At 37.2% G+C, this 19,480-nt stretch overlaps 1 protein-coding gene across 1 annotated transcript in view; it reads right to left on the reverse strand.

Annotated features, from left to right (window-relative positions):
* The window catches only part of LOC149529453 (DDT domain-containing protein PTM-like), a 39,616-nt gene extending 20,773 nt beyond the window's left edge, over positions 1-18,843 (reverse strand). The window contains exons 1-6 of the mRNA XM_089810992.1: positions 17,287-18,843; positions 7,806-8,576; positions 5,652-6,873; positions 4,744-5,359; positions 4,518-4,642; positions 3,901-4,358 (exon numbers count right to left, since the gene is read on the reverse strand). Coding sequence (XP_089667118.1) covers positions 3,901-4,358; positions 4,518-4,642; positions 4,744-5,359; positions 5,652-6,873; positions 7,806-8,576; positions 17,287-18,689 — 4,595 coding nt within the window. The 5' untranslated portion in view covers positions 18,690-18,843. The remainder of the gene's footprint in view (positions 1-3,900; positions 4,359-4,517; positions 4,643-4,743; positions 5,360-5,651; positions 6,874-7,805; positions 8,577-17,286) is intronic.
* Positions 18,844-19,480: the final 637 nt, after the last annotated feature.

The raw sequence follows: 19,480 nt of genomic DNA on the forward strand, positions 1-19,480 counted from the left end.
GTTTTTCAAAACAAAAAGTGATAAAGTTCACAAATGTAATGTATTATTTTCAGTTTCAGATTTGCTATATGTTTGTAATAATAATATATGATAAATGTTTAGATGCATAACAGAGAAGACTTTAAATATGAACAAGAAGATCATAAATCACAACGCAATGACATATTGCAAATGATAAGCTTCTGACTTGAGCAGTAATAAAGTTTATTGTTAATCAATATTGTATCAAAGTTTCAAACTGATTAGATATTGAATTTGGCTTGATAAACAACAAGCTTATATGCAAACAAAAAACTGAAAGAAAAAAATCAGAAATCTTAGTAAAGGTCCTTAGCTATGATGCTCTCCACTGAGTACCTGGTACTTGGGATACGTGTAACTGGTACATTGGATACATGTAATCGGTAGTTGGGTACTTGTGTACAAGTACCGGGGGTGTGGGTACAAGTACCCATGCAACTCTGCATATTGGGGGTTTTAAAAAATTGCCGTATTCATATCAAATACCATACTCATATCTGTACTCATGCAACTCTTTTAATAATAAATCAACATACATGTATCAACAATAAATTTAATGTATGAATATAAAATACATTAACTATAGATAAATCAGTTATAAATTAAGAGACAAACAGGTTATTAGAAAACAGCCTTTTCAATGAGCCCTCTTGCTGAATTTCTAGGCCTTAATTTTGACAGAACAGCAAAAGAAAATCTTGGTTTACTTGAGTGCAGCTATCATGTTGAGGAACTTGGAGGGCCTTTTGTGAGAGGCAGATCTCTTTCTCATGGTTGTAGAACAAATAATGAAGCACAGTAAAAAAACTGTTGAGGCTAGTCTTTCTATCACTTCATCCATGGCCGTTTAGGGGCTTACAAATATATATAATCCAAGTTGGAAAAATAGGTGTCTTCTAGATGATGATTTCAATTTGTGTATAAAGGCTCTGAGTTTTTCAACAATATTCTGTTCACTCGTTTTCTCAGGACTGCAACGTAGTGGCAAACTTCTTGCTAGTCTCAATCAAGCTCCCTTTTAGCCCTTTATAGAAATCAAGTGCAGCTATCATGTTGAGGAACTTGGAGGGCCTTTTGTGAGAGGCAGATCTCTTTCTCAAGGTTGTAGAACAAATAATGAAGCACAGTAAAAAAGCTGTTGAGGCTAGTCTTTCTATCACTTCATCTGTGGCGGTTTAGGGGCTTACAAATATATATTATCCAAGTTGGAAAAATAGGTGTCTTCTAGATGATAATTTGAATTTGTGTAAAGGCTCTGAGTTTTTCAACAATATTCTGTTCACTTGTTTTCTCAGGACTGCAACATAGTGGCAAATTTCTTGCCAGTCTCAATCAAGCTCCCTTTTAGCCCTTTATAGAAATCAATTAGGGTCCAGACCTGAGTTGGACAATATTTTACACGAATTCCCACCTTCATGTCCTTTATGAGGTTCTCTCCTCCTAGCCTCATAGCTATATGATTTCATGATCGTGGATATTTATTCCCCCTTGCTACTAGTGATGTTCCCAATAACATGACTAGACAAGAAGGGTTGCAGACTTAAGTTTTTTGGCACTCTCTTGGTTTACTTTGTGCTTTGTGTTTTTGCGATTGGAGTGAGTTTTGGGATGCCAGTTTGTTGACTTTATTGCATGCATAATGCCGTTTTCTTGGGAGCAATAGTTGATGGCCCACAGGTGTCACTCTGTCAAAACCATGAATCCCTATCTCAAGGGTAAGGTTTCCAACCGGTGCCTGAATTGTAACTCCCTATTCAGCATCTCTAAATGTGGTTAACTGCATTATTGGATTGCTTCACTATCGTGATACAAGAGCTGTGGGTTCTATGTCATAGATTCTTTCTTATTTCCAAGAAATTGTACTGTGGTGGTATTGTATTCTGAGATACAGAATCGAAAGTCACTAGACCCTTCTGTTGTCTTAATTTGGCTCATCTCGTGTTAATATAGAAGGCTGCAGGTGATGGGTGTGTTTGAAGTGTTGCTAGCAAATCACTGTTAGTAGTTTACAATAGGAGACTAAACTTTCCACATTTATCTGTGGATCATGTTGAAACACATGCTAGTCATCATACTTGAAATGTGTTAAAGGTTGCAGCACTTATGATTCGTCTTGCAGAGGATGCTTTTATTGAAAAACCAGGCAGCTTGAGGAAGTGATACAGAGATGAAGTTCCTGGCTCCAGATGGTGTTCAGTGTGGGTAGTATAGCTGAGAGAGTTGGCAGCTAGGTTATCACCATGGCACTTCTGATCCAATCTGGTCGATAATGGAATGATGCTTTGAGCAAGGCTTGTTAGGTCTCAGATGCCAGATCTCCTGTTTGGTTATTTAGGATTTTTTAATTTTTTTGATGCACAGTAATATTGTAGGGATGACTGACTTCACCGTAATCATTGATTTCCATTTTATTGCCTGGGAAAAAAGCCCCCTAAAGAACCCTCTCATATATATTTTTAAGATTTTTCTTTTCCAATAAAGACCAGGTGAGTGGCATAACATAAAGGTCGAGAGGAGTAACCATGTAACACTCGGCATGAGTGCTGAAGGTGAGAGCTGCATAGTTGAAATGATGGTAATATTTATTACTCTTTGAATTTATTTTCTTCTGTTTTGCTTCACTACTTCAAAGAAATAGTAATGGGGATCTAGAACGTTGCAAATATGAAAATATCTACTACAGAAAAATGAGCAATTTTTGAAAATGTGTTTGTGATCCTTTTTTAATTATTTTTTATTTAGGGGGGGTTGGGGGTGCTCCTAGGGATATCTGCTGGCCCTCTCAAGAACAACAAGGTGCCCTCAGATGCTTCCTGCAGAGGGGGTTGTCCCGGGGACAGCACCCTTCCAGAAACATGTGAAAGTCAAAATTAGTTAAAATTTGCATTGCAGTCAAATGCATTACTATGTAATATTCTCCTTCAAAAAATACCAACTTAGAAGGTAGAAAACTTATATCATTTAAAGACAGTAACCAAACACGATATTTCCTTTGTGTTCAAGAATATCAGAAAAGTTCTTGCAATATGGAATGCCTAGTTTTTATATTCAAAATAGTGTTAGTGCACTATGTGCATCCTCATCTTATAGCATATTTGCTTTTCCAAATCTCACTTAGTTTAAGAATTTTGTATAAGACTGGTGAGAACCTATGAAGTGCTTCAACCGACTTAAGAAGCAAAAAGCATAGAAGGTCAACACTACAACAACAAATTGTCTATTGAAATCATCATGGAGAGATTTATGAACCAACTGGTATCACTAAAGGCAAATCACCAAGCCAGACTATCATGATATCCACAGCCATTCCAATCTTGGCATTGCTTTATCTATTGTTTTTGTAGATGGATGGACTTTATGTTTATACTTGTTCATTTGATAGAAAAGCAATAAAGAAGATTTTGTTTCACTGAAAATTACGATCACAATTCAGAGAGTTCCTTAAATATTAAAAATTAAAAAGTGAATAAAGCGGGCAAGATAGTTTTAACCTTATGTGCGTCCATACAGCCCATCTCAAACTCTATCTGTGCTTATTTATAAGCCTTTATCAGGCACACAGAATAATTTAGAAAATGTTATTGACACTTTTCAGAACTTTACCAAATGTTTGTTTGGTCATACATCTATCTCATATCTACTACTGAACAAGGACTTAAAGTACACTCATCAGGGTTACAGTGAAAAGGAAATTATAAAGTGGGAATGGACTAAATATTATGTACAAGATAAGTAGATCCATTTTGCAGAACATCACTATGTGTTCGTTTGGTCATACACATATCTCATATCTATCAATGCGCAAGGATTTAAAGTACACTCATCACCATTGAAGTGAATAGGATATTATAAAGTAAGATTGAAATAAATATTATGTACCAGAGCAGTAGATCCATTTTGCAGTGACCACAGGAACATTTGTGACGACCTTCTGCTTTTTCCAAGAGGAAAGAAAATACATCTGAATTGGGAGTTCCGAACAGTCTAAAAGGAAACATGGGAAATTTATTCGAATCCTTTCTAGGGCGTCCACGCACTGGTTTCTTTCGAAACTCCTTGAGCAGAAATAAAGGCACAAACTTCTCACTAATCCAATATTTGTTATTTTCATTTTCATCATCCTTGTGCTTTACTCCATGTTTGACAATGTGGATGGGAATATTTTCCTGTTTCCCAAAATCCACTAAATACTTTATCACGCCCTTCTCTGAACTCTTGGCACAAATAGCTGCCGTCTTGTATCCACTAGTGCCTTTCTCTTCTCCACCTCTAAATTGTGAAAAATCCTCTAAGCTCACAATATCATTCCATCTGATACATGCATTAATAATCCTGACCTGTAAGACATCACATGATTTTTTATGATATCAATAGGCTGTTTATTTGAGATCAAAAACATAAGTGGGTTCACAATAGGCATAAAGACAATTATTAAATAAATGTATGCCTTAGTTAATGCCTAACTAGAACATCAAAGTTTGAAGCTGAATGCAAACCTGTAAAGCAAGCTGTGATAAATTTCTAGCCATTTCAACAGCAGCTCTCCACATGTAACGTTTGGGTCTTCTAGGTATTTCTGGATCCTCAGCATATATTATACCAGGTATTTTCCTCAATCCAGCTGTAATTTTAGAATATACACACATTTAGACAGTTAATGATCAAACTAGATATGAATAATCTAAGGCTAGTATCAATAAGAAGATAAAAACACATAGACACCTTGGCGTCCAGCTCTCCGTGCTACATTGTAAGGTAAGAAATTTTGGCAATATGCTCGACCTAAAAGTCTGCATCCTCTCCACCAATTTACCCCAAAGGAGTTGGCCTCCACTGAAGCAGGAATTGTTTTGTCAGCCAAAGAGTTCCTTCTAGGACGTCCTCGCTTTGGTGTCTGGCTAGATACACTTACACTTAGTTGACTAGTAGAGACCCCAGAAGTAGCATCATCCACAGCTTTAAACCAATTTACAAATTTCTTTCTAGGGCGTCCACGCTTGGGTGTTTGTGCAGCTACATTTGCATTAGCTTGGCTACCAGAAGCACCAGGAGTGTTTTTATCCACAGATTTACACCAATTCATGGGATTCTTTCTAGGGCGTCCTCGCTTTGGTGTGTGGACAGCTACACTTCCACTAACTTGACAAGCGGAGACCTCAGAAGTTGCGTCGTCAACAGTTTTACACATACTCATAAAGTTCCTTCTAGGGCGTCCTAGCTTTGGTGTTTGGCCAGCTACACTTGCAGTGATTTGACTGGTGGAGACACCAGAACTGGCATCATCCACAGATTTCCACCAATCTGCCGAAAGTGCAATGGGTTTAATATTCAACTCTAGCTGCCAAAAACAAAAGGAAAATGTAAATGAAAGACCTACAGGTGTCATACAACTTTCTGCCGAAAGTGCAATGGGTTTAATATTCAACTCTAGCTGCTAAAAACAAAAGGAAAATGTAAATGAAAGACCTACAGGTGTCATACAACTTTTGTGGTCAAGGATAATGCAAGTGTTTCAGAGAATGTGCTCAAATCATTTTAAGGAAAAGATTCACATAATTAATTTTACAAAGGCACAGTGCCATTGTTAGCATAGTCTTGAGTCAGAAAAAATTAATCTCATCTGTTCTTACTTCCAACAGAGAATGTTTGACATCTGCGATACTTGATGCCTGCTCAATATATTTACGCCAATATTTCCTGTACAATGGATTCTCCCATGGACCATCAAGAAGACCATATAATTGATCTTCCATATGTAGAATATAAGCAACAATATCTGAAAAATGACCATCTGCATTCTTTCTGGGATAAAAGTTGACCGCCCCTCCTAGGGCCCCTGCTACTGCATTCTCAGAAGCCATATGCAATATACAACCACTAAGATTGCGTTTAGAAGATTTGCAAAGAAGGCACCATCCGCATTTTTCTTTCTGAACTTCATCACATTTTTTGGTAAAACGTGGCCAGGAAAATTGTGCACCTGCCTTCAAAAATGCTTTCAATTGTTCTGCTATCTTCCTTTTTTCTCTCATTGCGGCCAATGGAGATCTTTTTGATGATCCCTGTACACTGTTTTCCTTATTTTCACCAACGTCAACTGCTAAATTTGCAGCAGCTGATGCAGCCACATCCCCTAAAATGTATTGATTTTCATAATCATTTAGTTGAAAAGCCACTTGTCTTTTAAGAGGGCTATTAACTAAAACCATTTCACTCGGTGCACGTGTGGTGCAAATCTCAGACTGTCTTGGTGGTTGTTTCACCTGGAAAATGGCATTGCCAGCATCTGCTTTAATTAGTTGTTGACCCTGAACTAACCCATTTTTTGTATACTCAACACTACAAGGAGCATTGGAACAAATAATTTGTTGCTCATGGTTTTCTTCTGAAACTTGTGCATCAACATTTAATGATGCCGTTTCCAAAGAACTTTCAGAACTTGCTATTAGAGCATCACCGTTACTTTGATACACATCCCTCATTTCTACATCCTCTTTGCCTCTTGCAACAAAATTCTCAACAGGTCTGCCAGTTACCAACAAATTATTCTTGAGGATAGCATTCTCCTGGGAAGGTACAGATGTAACTAAAGGAGCACTCTCCTGTTCCTGATGCACAAGAGAATGTGATATAGATATGATAGATGATTCAGAAGCGCACTTCTCAAACAACTTATCTGCTTTGTCAAGGGACGCTTTACCCCTTGTCCTATTTTTATCCCAGGATTGCACTATTGCACTACGTATAGTGTTGTACAATGGAGTTGATGAATCTAGTATATCCAGAACCTTCATAGAATCATCTTTGTTGTAATAATAGTAGGTAGTAACTGGATCTGTAGCAGAATCGGCCCTGCCATAATAGTAAATATATACAATTAGTCTTGTTCTGTAAATATGACCTGTCACTCCACTATAATGCTCTAGATTTTTCCATTGCTATTAGATAACACAAACAATAACACTGATATAATTTCTGCACCGCAATTCAAAATCAACTGCAAACATATTGTTGATATCATTATAGTAAATAAAGAATCCAAACTCAACTCTAAACTAACACAGAAATGTCTGCACATTCAAACTGAAACTAGGTATATATGTTAAACTCGTACAAGTTATTTACATGTCAAGTTTTGCATGCTCTACAGTATTGTTCCCATCCAAATCTTCCCTTGAAAGCCAAAAGATTCCAAAAACATGTGTAAAAATGATGTACTAAATGATGTACGAGAACCCAATAAAGTGAAACATATATAGCAGGCATTTCCAAAACATGTAGCAGGCATTTCCAAAACATCTATAGCAGGCAACTAGTTAAGAACTAAAACAGGAGTTTGAAACAACAAAGGCAAAGAATGCCATAATAACCTTACCAGATCAAAACGAGCATAAAAGCAGATCTGGCTTGGCTCAGCACAGATATGAAGAGCATATAGGATGAAAAAACAGGGAAAAAAAGGTCCACCCAAAAGGTAAGGGCAAAAAACAACAAATGATTAAATGTAACTTTCAGTCATGAAAAAGAAAACAAGACCTTAATAATGGGACTTACGCAAAAACTTTCATCTTAACCAAGTAAAGAGCATGAATAGCATGCCAAAATGCATTTTAGTTCATTCAAAAGTGAAAACTTGATACATTTTGGACTACTGTACATACTACATCATGAGATGCAACCAATCTAAGATAAATTCAAAGTTCCAAAGTTTCAACAAAAGAAGGCCAATATAACCATTTCATTGTGTTGCTTCACACTCAGAGTTATTGGAACTTTAAACTTACGCTAGTAGGTAACCACAAATAGAGAAATATATTCGTCCATGTGGATCGATTCCCAAAAACTCAGCTCCTTGCAAGCCCTTTAATACTGCAAATCCTCTGGGGGCTTTTTTCACTAAACACTCTGGGCAATACCAATCTCCATCAGGTAAAGCATCTTTTGAGACCCCAACACACCTAGAATGGTATGCAGCAGGACAACCGTCGCAACATATCAAAACCCCATCCATCCTGCAGAGACAGCATTCATCACTGTTCAAATTTTCTACATCATTTTCCTCAGATCTTGCTGTTTCATAGTGTTTATTCTGGATGTGACCTGAATTACCCTGAGATTTTACCATGCTCATTGCATAGCTTGTATTAACACCTGTTCTTGGATTTGATATTGAGCTTTCCTGATCATCTGTTAAAATACAATCTAATACTGCACTCTCTTTAGAACAATGTTTGAGTATTCTCCTCCTCCCCCTCCTAGGCTTCTTTTCAACTAAACTACTTGAAGCATTAATCAAGTTATCCTCTCCATCAATCTCCACATCTCCTAGACGGGTACTAATCTCTGGCCTTATTTCTTCAGTTTCCATCACTTCATTACACAGAAATTCTAAAACTGTTAGCTTCATAGACACTGATGCAGCGTAGTACTCTCTATTGCAAAGCTTCAGGCAACCAAGTTTCTGGCCAGAAATTTTACTGAAACCTTGACATATTAGGTATTCAACCAAATAAACAGGCCATGTTATCCTGTCTAGGAAATTCCAATCTAAGTGCCTGCACAACAAGAACACATAAAAGTAAACTGTCAGTGTTTATTGATTATTTAAAATTGAAAATTGAAGCCTTAGATCATAGCAATCAAATTTTATCTTAAAGAGTACAGAGACCAGAAATAAGGCAAATCTTTCATCTCAAACTTTCTTTTGATTTCAAGATGGCAGGATCTTAGCCAAAATAGTCAAGGTCAAAAACAGTGCAAGAAAAAGTGTAGAAGTTAAGCAAACTGATAGGCTTACTCAGAGGCAAATGCCAGTATCAAATACGGCAAATTTTGAAGGACCTCCTCTATGAATAGAAACAGATATGGTAATTATTTATATATACATATGTTCAACCATTTATACCAAAGGACCCCCTAATATAAATACAAACGAATTTGGTAATTATAAAAATATACATATGTTCAACTATTTACACTTCTAAAAGTGTAGAACGCATAAATATGTTTATCTATGTGATTTTTGTTCTTATATCATTTAAAACTTTGTGCTTGTGTGTGTGTGTGTCTCTGTGTCTCTGTGAATAGATATTTGTCTATGTGGGTGATATGCAAGTATTTATACATCTAATGCAAGGTTGTATGAGGATTGGGGTACTTGGGTACATCAGGTACAAGTATTTTTCAACATAGGGAATGGGGTACTTGTTAGCATGAATGCTGATGGTATTCCTTTGGAGAAGTATCCTAAGCATTGCTAGAACAGTTGGAGAGATTGTTAGCATGATTGACATGTTGCATTCATGACTGTGTTTGTTATTGATGTCAACATAGTATTGTTTTCATGAAGACTTGCAAAGTAGCAAACAGAGAACAAGGTTGTACGGACTGTGTATTGATGATGATATCAAACAAAGTTGAGGATATGTTCTACATTGTGTCCTGCTGTCATGGACAAGTGTACGTGCAGAGAGTTGAAGACTTACGAGAGTTATTCAAGAGTTATAGAGGACAGTGTGAAGATAGAGTACCTAAGAAATAGTTTATGATGTTTGGATTGTATCTCTTAACAGGGATAGAATCGTGATAAGCTAAGTTAGACAGTGACAGCAGACAGTCTGATGATGATGTCAGTGAGTGCGTAAGGTTTGAGGTCGCATGTGTGAGAAGTTGTATTTACTGTGAACCAACAGTGTTTTGTAATTGTGAAAAGATGCAATGAATAATAATATCTTAATGAGGTCCTATTATAATTAATTGGAAAAGCCTCAAGGCGGACTTAGTATATTATTTTGAGTATATGGTATAAAGAAAGGTTATTTTCCTTGTGGTGAAGTGTGTAAGAGATGCGAGTAAGTTGGGTAAGTGCAAATTGTGCAAGTGGTATGCAAAGTTGGTAAATGCATGTAAGCGATCAAAGGGAACAAGGTGATGCGAATTTGAAGATCTGGTATTGAGATCTGATAAGGTATTTCGTGCCATCGGCACAATAAGAGGGCAGAGAGAGTTCGAGTTGCGGAGTTCAATTTCATTTCTATTATTCTGCAAGGAATATAATAGAGAGGCCAGTTGGACAGTGAGTTTGGTGGTCTTGCCCCTTAAGCCATTTGGACAGTGGGTCCATCTGCCTTCTACAACTCCTAACGAGGTTGGCACAACTCGTAACAAGTTTGGAATCTCCTAACACAGATTCAAAGTCTCCTAACAGGGACTAATATGTACTAATGATGATGTCAGTGAGTGCGTAAGGTTTGAGGTCACATGTGTGAGAAGTTGTATTTACTGTGAACCAACAATGTTTTGTAATTGCGAAAAGATGCAATGAATAATAATATCTTAATGAGGTCCTATTATAATTAATTGGAAAAGCCTCAAGGCTGACTTAGTATATTATTTTGAGTATATGGTATAAAGAAAGGTTATTTTCCTTGTGGTGAAGTGTGTAAGAGATGCGAGTAAGTTGTGTAAGTGCGAATTGTGCAAGTGGTATGCAAAGTTGGTAAATGCATGTAAGCGATCAAAGGGATCAAGGTGATGCAAATTTGAACATCTGGTATTGAGATCTGATAAGGTATTTCGTGCGATTGGCACAATAAGAGGACAGAGAGAGTTCGAGTTGGGGAGTTCAATTTCATTTCTATTATTCTGCAAGGAATAATAGAGAGGCCAGTTGGACAGTGAGTTTGGTGGTCTTGCCCCTTAAGCCATTTGGACAGTGGGTCCATCTGCCTTCTACAACTCCTAACGAGGTTGGCACAACTCATAACAAGTTTGGAATCTCCTAACACGGATTCAAAGTCTCCTAACAGGGACTAATATGTACTGAATGTGTATCATTGACTCCATCAAAGTCCATCCTCTTACAAGGAACTTTTATATTAGTACATCATTATGTGGGTACCATCCCCACCGAGGTTTTCTCTGTAATCAAGGGTTTCCCTAATTAACATATCTAATGTTATTGTGTATGTGTAACTTCTTATGGTTACTGATTATATTATTCACATGCTTAAGGTTTAACAAGGTTGATAAAAGTTATATTGATCTGATACCTAGTACTTGTCCCAATGGTGTGGGTCCAAGGACCCATGCAACTTAGTCTACAGCCATAGAATATTTTCTATTAAAGATAGTTCACAAAATACATCATGAAAACAAACTGCATATTACTAAAGTACAGATCAAAAGACTAAACTACAAGTAGTTCCATCATAGTTTATATAGCTATTACATATTACATCACATCAAAACATTTTAACAAACAGTTTTAAAGCATATTACAATAAAAGAGAGCTTTGATCATCCTTGATCCCATGACCCTGTGATGCTATTACTTCCTTCCAGTGTTCCACGGGGACATGTCCCTATGGTTTTGGGGTTGTACCCGTCCCGAGGACAAAGCGGAGATGCAACGATGGATTTTCGCCATCCCTAAGTCATCCCCTTTTGGCAAACTTGGAAACGTCCCCGAAACGGCCAAATTTTTTTGGCAGGAAACTTGGGGATGGGCAGCAATACTAGGGACAATTTTGTTGTCCGCTATCGGTCCCCAAAACTATTGATCGTCCCATTTTTTTGTAATATCCCCATTTTTAGCAAGTTCTTGCAGTTGACTAGGTCAGTTCACCATTGCGACCGTCGTGAGCTAACAGTAGGATTTGAGGGTCTCAATTGTGTGGTTATAGACTTTCCAACAACCTATGGTGTGTTTTAGCTCCGTTTGAGAGACTTACTATTTATAGTAAGTCAATATGTTGGTTTCGATGAGCTCAGTTGAGTTAGAGGAGTTGGAAGATGCTCTCAGTTTTTATTTCAGACTTCTAGTTTGGACTCCAAGAATCTTGGAGTGAGTGTTTATTTATAGTAAGTCACCCCGTCAAGTTCATTCATCGTCTTTCATCATCAGGATCACTTTGGTGTTGTCAAATTTTGATCATGATGCTTCTTCAGTTGTTTTCGCAAGACGGGTGAATTACTATTATTATTCATCTAAATAAGCTGAGGTTGCTATTTGTGTTGGTGTTGTTGGTTGGTCACCTCAATATCATAGCTCGTTGAAACCAAGACGAAAAGTTTTAAATCATGGGAACAAAAAACGGTGGCCTTACGTGTCAAAATTTGAAGTTGTGGAAAAGGTCATTTTCAGAGCCAAAAGCATTAATAAATTAGTTTATGATGGCACTTTATTATGTTTAATGTTGTGTGTGGGAAGCTTCTTAAGTGAAGTTCATTTGGGAAACTTTGTATGATTTGGAGATTATAAATATTAGCCCATTTGATAAGTAAAGCATCCGATTATTTATTTGTTTTTGTTGCCTGTGTGAGTTTTTGAGCTTCTCTGAATTCTGAACCCTTGCTGAGCTATAAGGGCCTATTTTCTGAGAAGTGCTAATGATACACAGCTGAGATATTGTGAATTAATTCTGTGTAGTGTTTAAGTCTGAATTGTGGAGTCTTCCTTCTGTTTCTAACTGTAGCTGGAAGGCATTATTGTGTGGGAATTCAATTGCATTTCAACCTATGAATTGGGAAGGGTTTTTGGTGAATATTGGTGTGAGGATAATTCTGGAAATTGGTAGGTTTCCTGCCTGTTGGTGTGATTCATTAACAACATTCGAGGTGAACGGTCAGCCTGTTATTTCCCAGCATTTGGCTCTCATTATTACAGTGTATCAGATTAGTGCAAATTTGGTGATTAATCTTTCCTCATAGCTGGGCGTCATTACAAATATCTTGGCAGCTGCATTGGGTGAGCAAAATCTGAAAGTCAGTGATATGTTTAGCTGCAAATTGGAATGCTATTGTCAGGTGTTTGTACCTGCCACCTATGTCCGCCTTGGTGTCATTACTTCTGCTCTGTAAACACCTATAGCAGGCGACATTATCTAAGTTCAGCTAACGTGGGTATTAATGTGAGCAAAATTGTAGTTAAATTCCTTTCCAAAACGTGAGCTAATTGGAGCAGAAAATTGTTTGCAAAGAAGTTTGACCCATCTAAGGCAGTCAATTAATCTTGCTGCAAATTGGATTTGTCAAGCAACATACATGTTAATTACTTCTTTGTATTCTCAACAATTATTATTGATATTTCCATAATTACATGTTTGATTATCAGTTTCAAAATTGGGCTTGTTCAGTATCAATAAACTCTTATTTTAGTATTGTTTCCACTTATATCTCATATGCAAAAAACACCCAAAACAAACAAACATTATATACAGTAACAACAAAGATGCTTGCCAAGTGTTTGACAAAATGTCAAACCATTGAAATGTGAAAGAAATTGATGCTTGATTTAGCTATAACCAGACAGAGTTATTACATTTTTCCAGTCAATCTGGTAAAGGCAAAACAGCCCCACAAAATCATTTTTTTTAAATCTTCTTTTGTCCGTGCGGGCCCCTAGTTGTCTTAAAGACATAATAAAAATATGCAAACCATATTTGGTCCATTAAAACACTAAAACACTAACTCTTCAACTCATTTTTAGATTTAACATACTTGCTAAGAGGAAAAAAATAAACATAGAGCAGCAGCAGCAGTGAGGAAAATTTGCATTTAGTATTTACTAACTATTTTCATGCATGATACTTGGAGCCTTTAGGCATTGATTTTGCTATATATGTATGTGATATTGTTATAATGGAAGTACTTAATATTTGCAATTTGATAATATTTCATGTATTGATTTGTCTATGGTGAATGGTTTATCAATGTTATGATACGCATATTTGAATTTAGTTTCTATATATTAAAAAGTCCCCTATGTTTTTAATTGTCGTCCCCTAAGATCCCATAACCTAAATTTTGGCTTTGCCCTATATCTGTACTGGAAACACATCCCCGTCCCCTAAAACATCCCCGTCCCGGAAACTCCGTGGAGCATAGCTTCCTTCAGCTTGATCAGCTTCATATGTACCCAAGGGTGGTACAATATCCGGAGCAGCTTGACTTTCCCAATTAGGAGTATCTTTCCGTTTAGGCATACTGTTTTTTGCATCTATGTCAGCTCTGGTAATGTTTCCATCCCTCGGCACCTGTTCCAAGGCTTGGAGTTCATCTTTATCTGACATATACATATATGCATTAATGGGCAGATCTAACATCAAAATATTAATTACTTTAATATTATTTTCTTTTTTACATTTTATCTTATAATATTTATTTGTTCTATCATATTGTTGTATTCAATTGTCTTTTTGTGTGTGCCCAGATGTGTTTGTGAGTCTCCGACGTGTATGCACAGATAGCATCTTATTTTTAAGCAATTTTTGAAGGTGTTTTCATCACGTTAAACCAGATACAGCACTGGATGGTCCACTATTGTATCCAAACATATCAGATAGACCTCAAATATGGAATCATATATGGATATATATGTGTCTGGAAAACCCATGTCATATCCATTGTTGCATAGATGGCAACAAAGCTACCTAATATTACGTAACCTGCTCAAATCGGGAAGCAGAGATAATATAATTAAGATTGTGGAAACAGATGTCAATATTCACTAAACCGTGTGAATAGGTGACATTATGTATACTAGTCAGAAAGATGAAAGCGCAACAAATAAATGGAGAGAAATATTATTAATGACTACAGGTAACCTAAACAGAGAGATGAAATCACAACAAATAAATGGAGAGAAATAATATCAATGACCGCAGGTAACCTAAACAGAGAGATGAAATCACAACACATAGATGGAGAGAAATAATATTAATGACCACAGGTAACCTAAAGTAGGTCATTAGAACTTAAGAACACATCAATGTACAACAGAAAGATCTAGGAAGCGAAAAAAGCTAGAGGCTCAAAAAGGGGAGGAGACATAAACAAAAGTAAAATACAGATGGGACCACTAACAAAGTGGGCTGCAAAGAGAAAAACCGAATACTAGACATTCAATAGCCCTCTTGATGTAAATAATCTCTGATCAATTTGAACTTTGGTGGATAAAATAAATTAAATAATGGCAATAGATCAAAAATCTAGTACAGTAGTCTATTGAGACAGTATAGTTTTGATCCAGTTCAGATCATGTAACAAGATGTCAATATGTGCTCAATCTTCTGATTTAGCAACCTAGGAAACTTCAGCATGGAAGATGAAAGACCACAAAACACAGAGTATAACTTATGTTTAAGAGTCACTGGCAAGTACCTGATTTTGTAAATCTACAAAGGCCATGTTCCTTAGAAAGCTAAGCTAATAAAAATTCAAGAGCATAAACAATATTGACATATGGCAAGCAGTTGTTTGAAAGCAAATTAGTGCTAATGCAGTTTTGATAGTCAATTGATATTTGAAGCTTAAAACTTGTAATTAAATACAGAAATGATTTAAAGTAATTCACAAGTTTGGAAAATCCAAAGAATTTGCTTGATTTAGTCTCATTGTTAATCATTTTATTATAATGATAATAAAATTGTGACTTGAACAGCACATCTCTAGATTTCAAAGCTCAAGTGCTGAAGAGTGTTAAAAAATTCCAGAGCAAGAATTCACAACACACAGGAAACTAATAAGCCACGAGAGGAGGAAGATGCAATCTTTCCTGGAGAGATGACTGAAATTGCCAGTACAGTATCGATTATAGTCAGTGCCTCTCTAGATTTCAAAGCTCAAGTGCTGAAGAGTGTTAAAAAATTCTAAAGCAAGAATTCACAGCACACAGGAAACTAATAAGCCACGAGAGGAGGAAGATGCAATCTTTCCTGGAGAGATGACTGAAATTGCCAGTACAGTATCGATTATAGTCAGTGCTTATTTCTCAAGCAGTTTTATAAATTATCCAAAAGTTTTTATGTTTTATTTTTTGAAGCAGCACATAAGAAAGTTTTGATTCCAAAGCCAGTGATACCAATAGGATCTAGTGAAGTTGGCACCCCTTCCTCCAGTTCATACCTCAGATGCTTCTACTACTGTTTCATTTTTATTGTATATTGTTGAACAAAAAGTACAAAAAGCTTTAAAATCCAAACATGGTTAATGCCGGGTATCCCAAAGTTAAGATGAAATATTCAAAAAAAATCATGAAAGGACAAACTGGAGGGGATTTAAGTTGGCAAACTCTCATTATTACCACCAAGAATAATCTGTGAACAGGAATAAAGTAATATGATTTTATTTCTGGCCAAAGCATGTCATTTATTAGTCTAACACCATGGTTGATACTGCAAACATCAAACAAAGCTTTGAACTGAAAACCTAAACAGCAGAATCCGTTTCTTCAGAGATTTGTGCCTTTGAAGAGAAAAGTCATGTTCTTGGGTCAGGCATATTTCATGTCAGAAAACATGGAGCAATTTGAATTTAACACGGGTATAGACTAACATACCACATTCTGCACTTAAAATAAGAACTGTAAGGACTATAGAAACAACAGCGTGAAATAATTTAATAAAATAATCTCAAAGAAATTTCCACCTAATTCATTCAGTGACCCGGTAGTTTAATCTGTGGAATATACATTCTCAATTTCTCACAGCCCAAGTAGACGGTTCTCATCAAACCATCTGGAAAACGAGAGTTTGCAATACCATTGTCTATAAAGCACGCAAACTGCCTCATTTACCATAATTATTAACTAATTAATAAACTGTTATATTCATTGTAGTTCAGTTTTAAATTGGATAATTTCTTTAATTGATTAATAACTATAATAAATGGTACATTTGGCAATTCCCTTCATGAGAACCTGGAAACAGAAGCACGTGGGTGACATTAACTTTCCAATGCTAGCACATTTAACTTAATGAATTGGGAGGCTTGCATACAGGGATTTCTAAGTAGCTGGAACAACTAAATGGTATTTTTACGAGGGAGGGAGGCCTATTTTGAAACAAAGCCACAAATGTATGAAATGCGAACCACCATTCATGAAACAAAGCCACAAATGTAGAATGTTGGGACTATGATATGTGGGTACTGTAGCTGGACAACGCCTACTTGCAAAAATGTGGGTGTTTGCCAGACAAAAATAGAATGCTGGGAAGGAAAAATGTGAACACTGCTCATGAAATGTGGGTAGGCATGCAACTGAAACTGAACACCGCCAACTAGCAAAAATGAGGGTGCTGACCAAAACACCAAACCAAAATGTCAAATTATTTCTTGTTCATTGACTCTCTGAAAACTTAGAAGTTGAATCACTCAGATGACAAGTTTACTCGACGTTATAGAAGCAAGCTTTCCCTGGCGCAATTTACCACATTTCACAACGAAGCATCGCTAAATTCTGAAAAATGCTTAACGAAAAAGTACCTGAGGCACCGGATGGCAGCAGCTGCGGCAGGGCCCTCGTCTGGGACAATAAATTCGAGATGCCGGCGCAATGTCTGCAGAAGTGCGAGGTGTACATGGTCCATAAGAGAATTAGCTTCTTCGCAATTCAACGCTCCAACAAAATCCTGCAGCCTAAACGGGCTCAAAAACAAGAGCTTACTAAAACTCCTCAATGTAGTATACACATAGAAGAGGCTGGGCACGGATTCCTCGGGCACAAGCAGATCCCCAGAGGACGCAGGCAGCGGGACTTTGTCATCCAAAGGCCGCCGATCACCAACACCACTAACCCTGGCTTCTTCAGCACCCTTGTCATTCCCTTCCCCACATTTCACCAAGGCCACGGCCGCCTGTCGAGAACTCCTCCGCAAAGGTCCCGCATTCAAACCCCTGCCCCTCCGCTTTCTCTGTTTCCGGGGCTGATCAGCTGGCTCCGTCAAAGCCAGTGGAAGGCTACTCTCAACTGGGTTATTTCTCCCCCGTTTCTTTTTCTTCCTGCCCCGACGCTTTCTCTCTTTCAGGGGTTGATCATCTGGTACCATCGAAGCCAATGGAGGGCTACACTCAACAGGGTTACTCTCATGTTTCGTTTTCTTCCTGCCCCTGGTTTTTTTCTGAATATCAGCTGGCACCATCAAAGCCAATGGAGGGCTACTCTCAACAGGATTACTCTCATTTTTCGTTTTCTTCCAGTACCTGATTTTTTCCTGAAGATCAGCTGGCAACATCGAAGCCAATATGGGGCTACTCTCATCAGGATCACTCTCATATTTCGTTTTCTTCCTGCCCCTGATTTTTTTCTGAAGATCAGCTGGCAACATCAAAGCCAATGGAGGGCTACTCTCAACGGAATTACTCTCATGCTTCGTTTTCTTCCTGCCCCTAGTTTTTTTCTCAAGATCAGCTGGCAGCATCAAAGCCAATGTAGGGCTACTCTGAACAGGATTTCTCTCCTGATTAGTTTTCTTCCTTCCCCGCCGTTTTCTCTCCTTCTGGGGCTGATCAGCTGGCACCATCAAAGCCAACGTAGGGCTTTGACTACTCTCCACAGGATTACTCTCTTGCTTCTTTTTCTTCCTACCCCGGACTTTTTTCTCAACAGGGTTAGTCTCCTGCTCCGTTTCCTTCCCGTCGCTGCTCTTTTCCCCAACAGTTTCCTCATCACTACGCTTTCGCTTTCTTCCTCGAGCCATTAGAACCCCTTTCACCTCCTCTAAATCCAGCTCCTCTGCATCCCCGTCCTCGTAGCGCACTCTATAAAACCCTCGGGCCGAATTAAAACTAACAATTTTGCCCATAAAGCGACCGAAACCCTTGAACTTCTTGTTCACCGTTCTGCCCACGAGATGTTTCCCAAATTCGAACCTGTGTTGATCTCCCATCTCTAAGCCTGGTTTCTCTGCCGCTTACCCTAACAGCTACACCTATTTTATATCGATTGGAGAAGTAGGAGTCGTCCTCTTCTTCCATGGTTGTTTGAGTGAGGTTATTTTTATGTCTTTTTTTTGTGTCAACGACAATGCCTGAGCAGCGTAGACAGGATTGTGGAAAGCAAAGCATAATAATTTATGTGTTATTAAACTGCTGTTAATAAATAATTCTATTCTTTTCCTTCCTTGGTGTGCTCTATTTTCCTTCTTTGTTTTTGTTTTTTGAAGAGTTACAGTGCAGTATTCCTTTTTTTCTCATGTAATTTGCATGGAATCCACGCTACCAAAATGAAATGCACCACTGTGGGAGGAGTTAAATACTTTGCTCAGTAGTTTGTTCCCACCAATGGAGAGGAAGAGTTCAATTAAAAATTGTAATTCTTACAACTATTTGAGTTGTTTGAGTAGTGTCATCACACTTCTATATGAGTTTTTATTTTAAAAGTTTTCTAGGTTGTTTGGTTTCTTAGATGTTGGAAAAAAATTGTTTGGAATTGTTTATGTGGATTTATTTTTCGTGCATAAATAAGGAACCACAGTTTATAATGGATTGAAAGTGTGAGAAAAGAGAAGTGTGGTTTCACAATGTGGGATACAAAAAAAATTATATAAATAAACTTATAAAAATATTTGTCAAGATTTCATAAATGTTCATTAAAAAAAGTTATTATTTTATTATTTAATCAAATATTATATGCTTTTGTGCAATCTGCTTTGATTGTTTTGAAGTTTTAAATATGTTG

This window comes from Cupressus sempervirens, chromosome 11 (genome assembly GCF_028749045.1).
Source record: "Cupressus sempervirens isolate cs-2001-9-10 chromosome 11, ASM2874904v1, whole genome shotgun sequence".
Taxonomy (NCBI): Eukaryota; Viridiplantae; Streptophyta; class Pinopsida; order Cupressales; family Cupressaceae; genus Cupressus; species Cupressus sempervirens.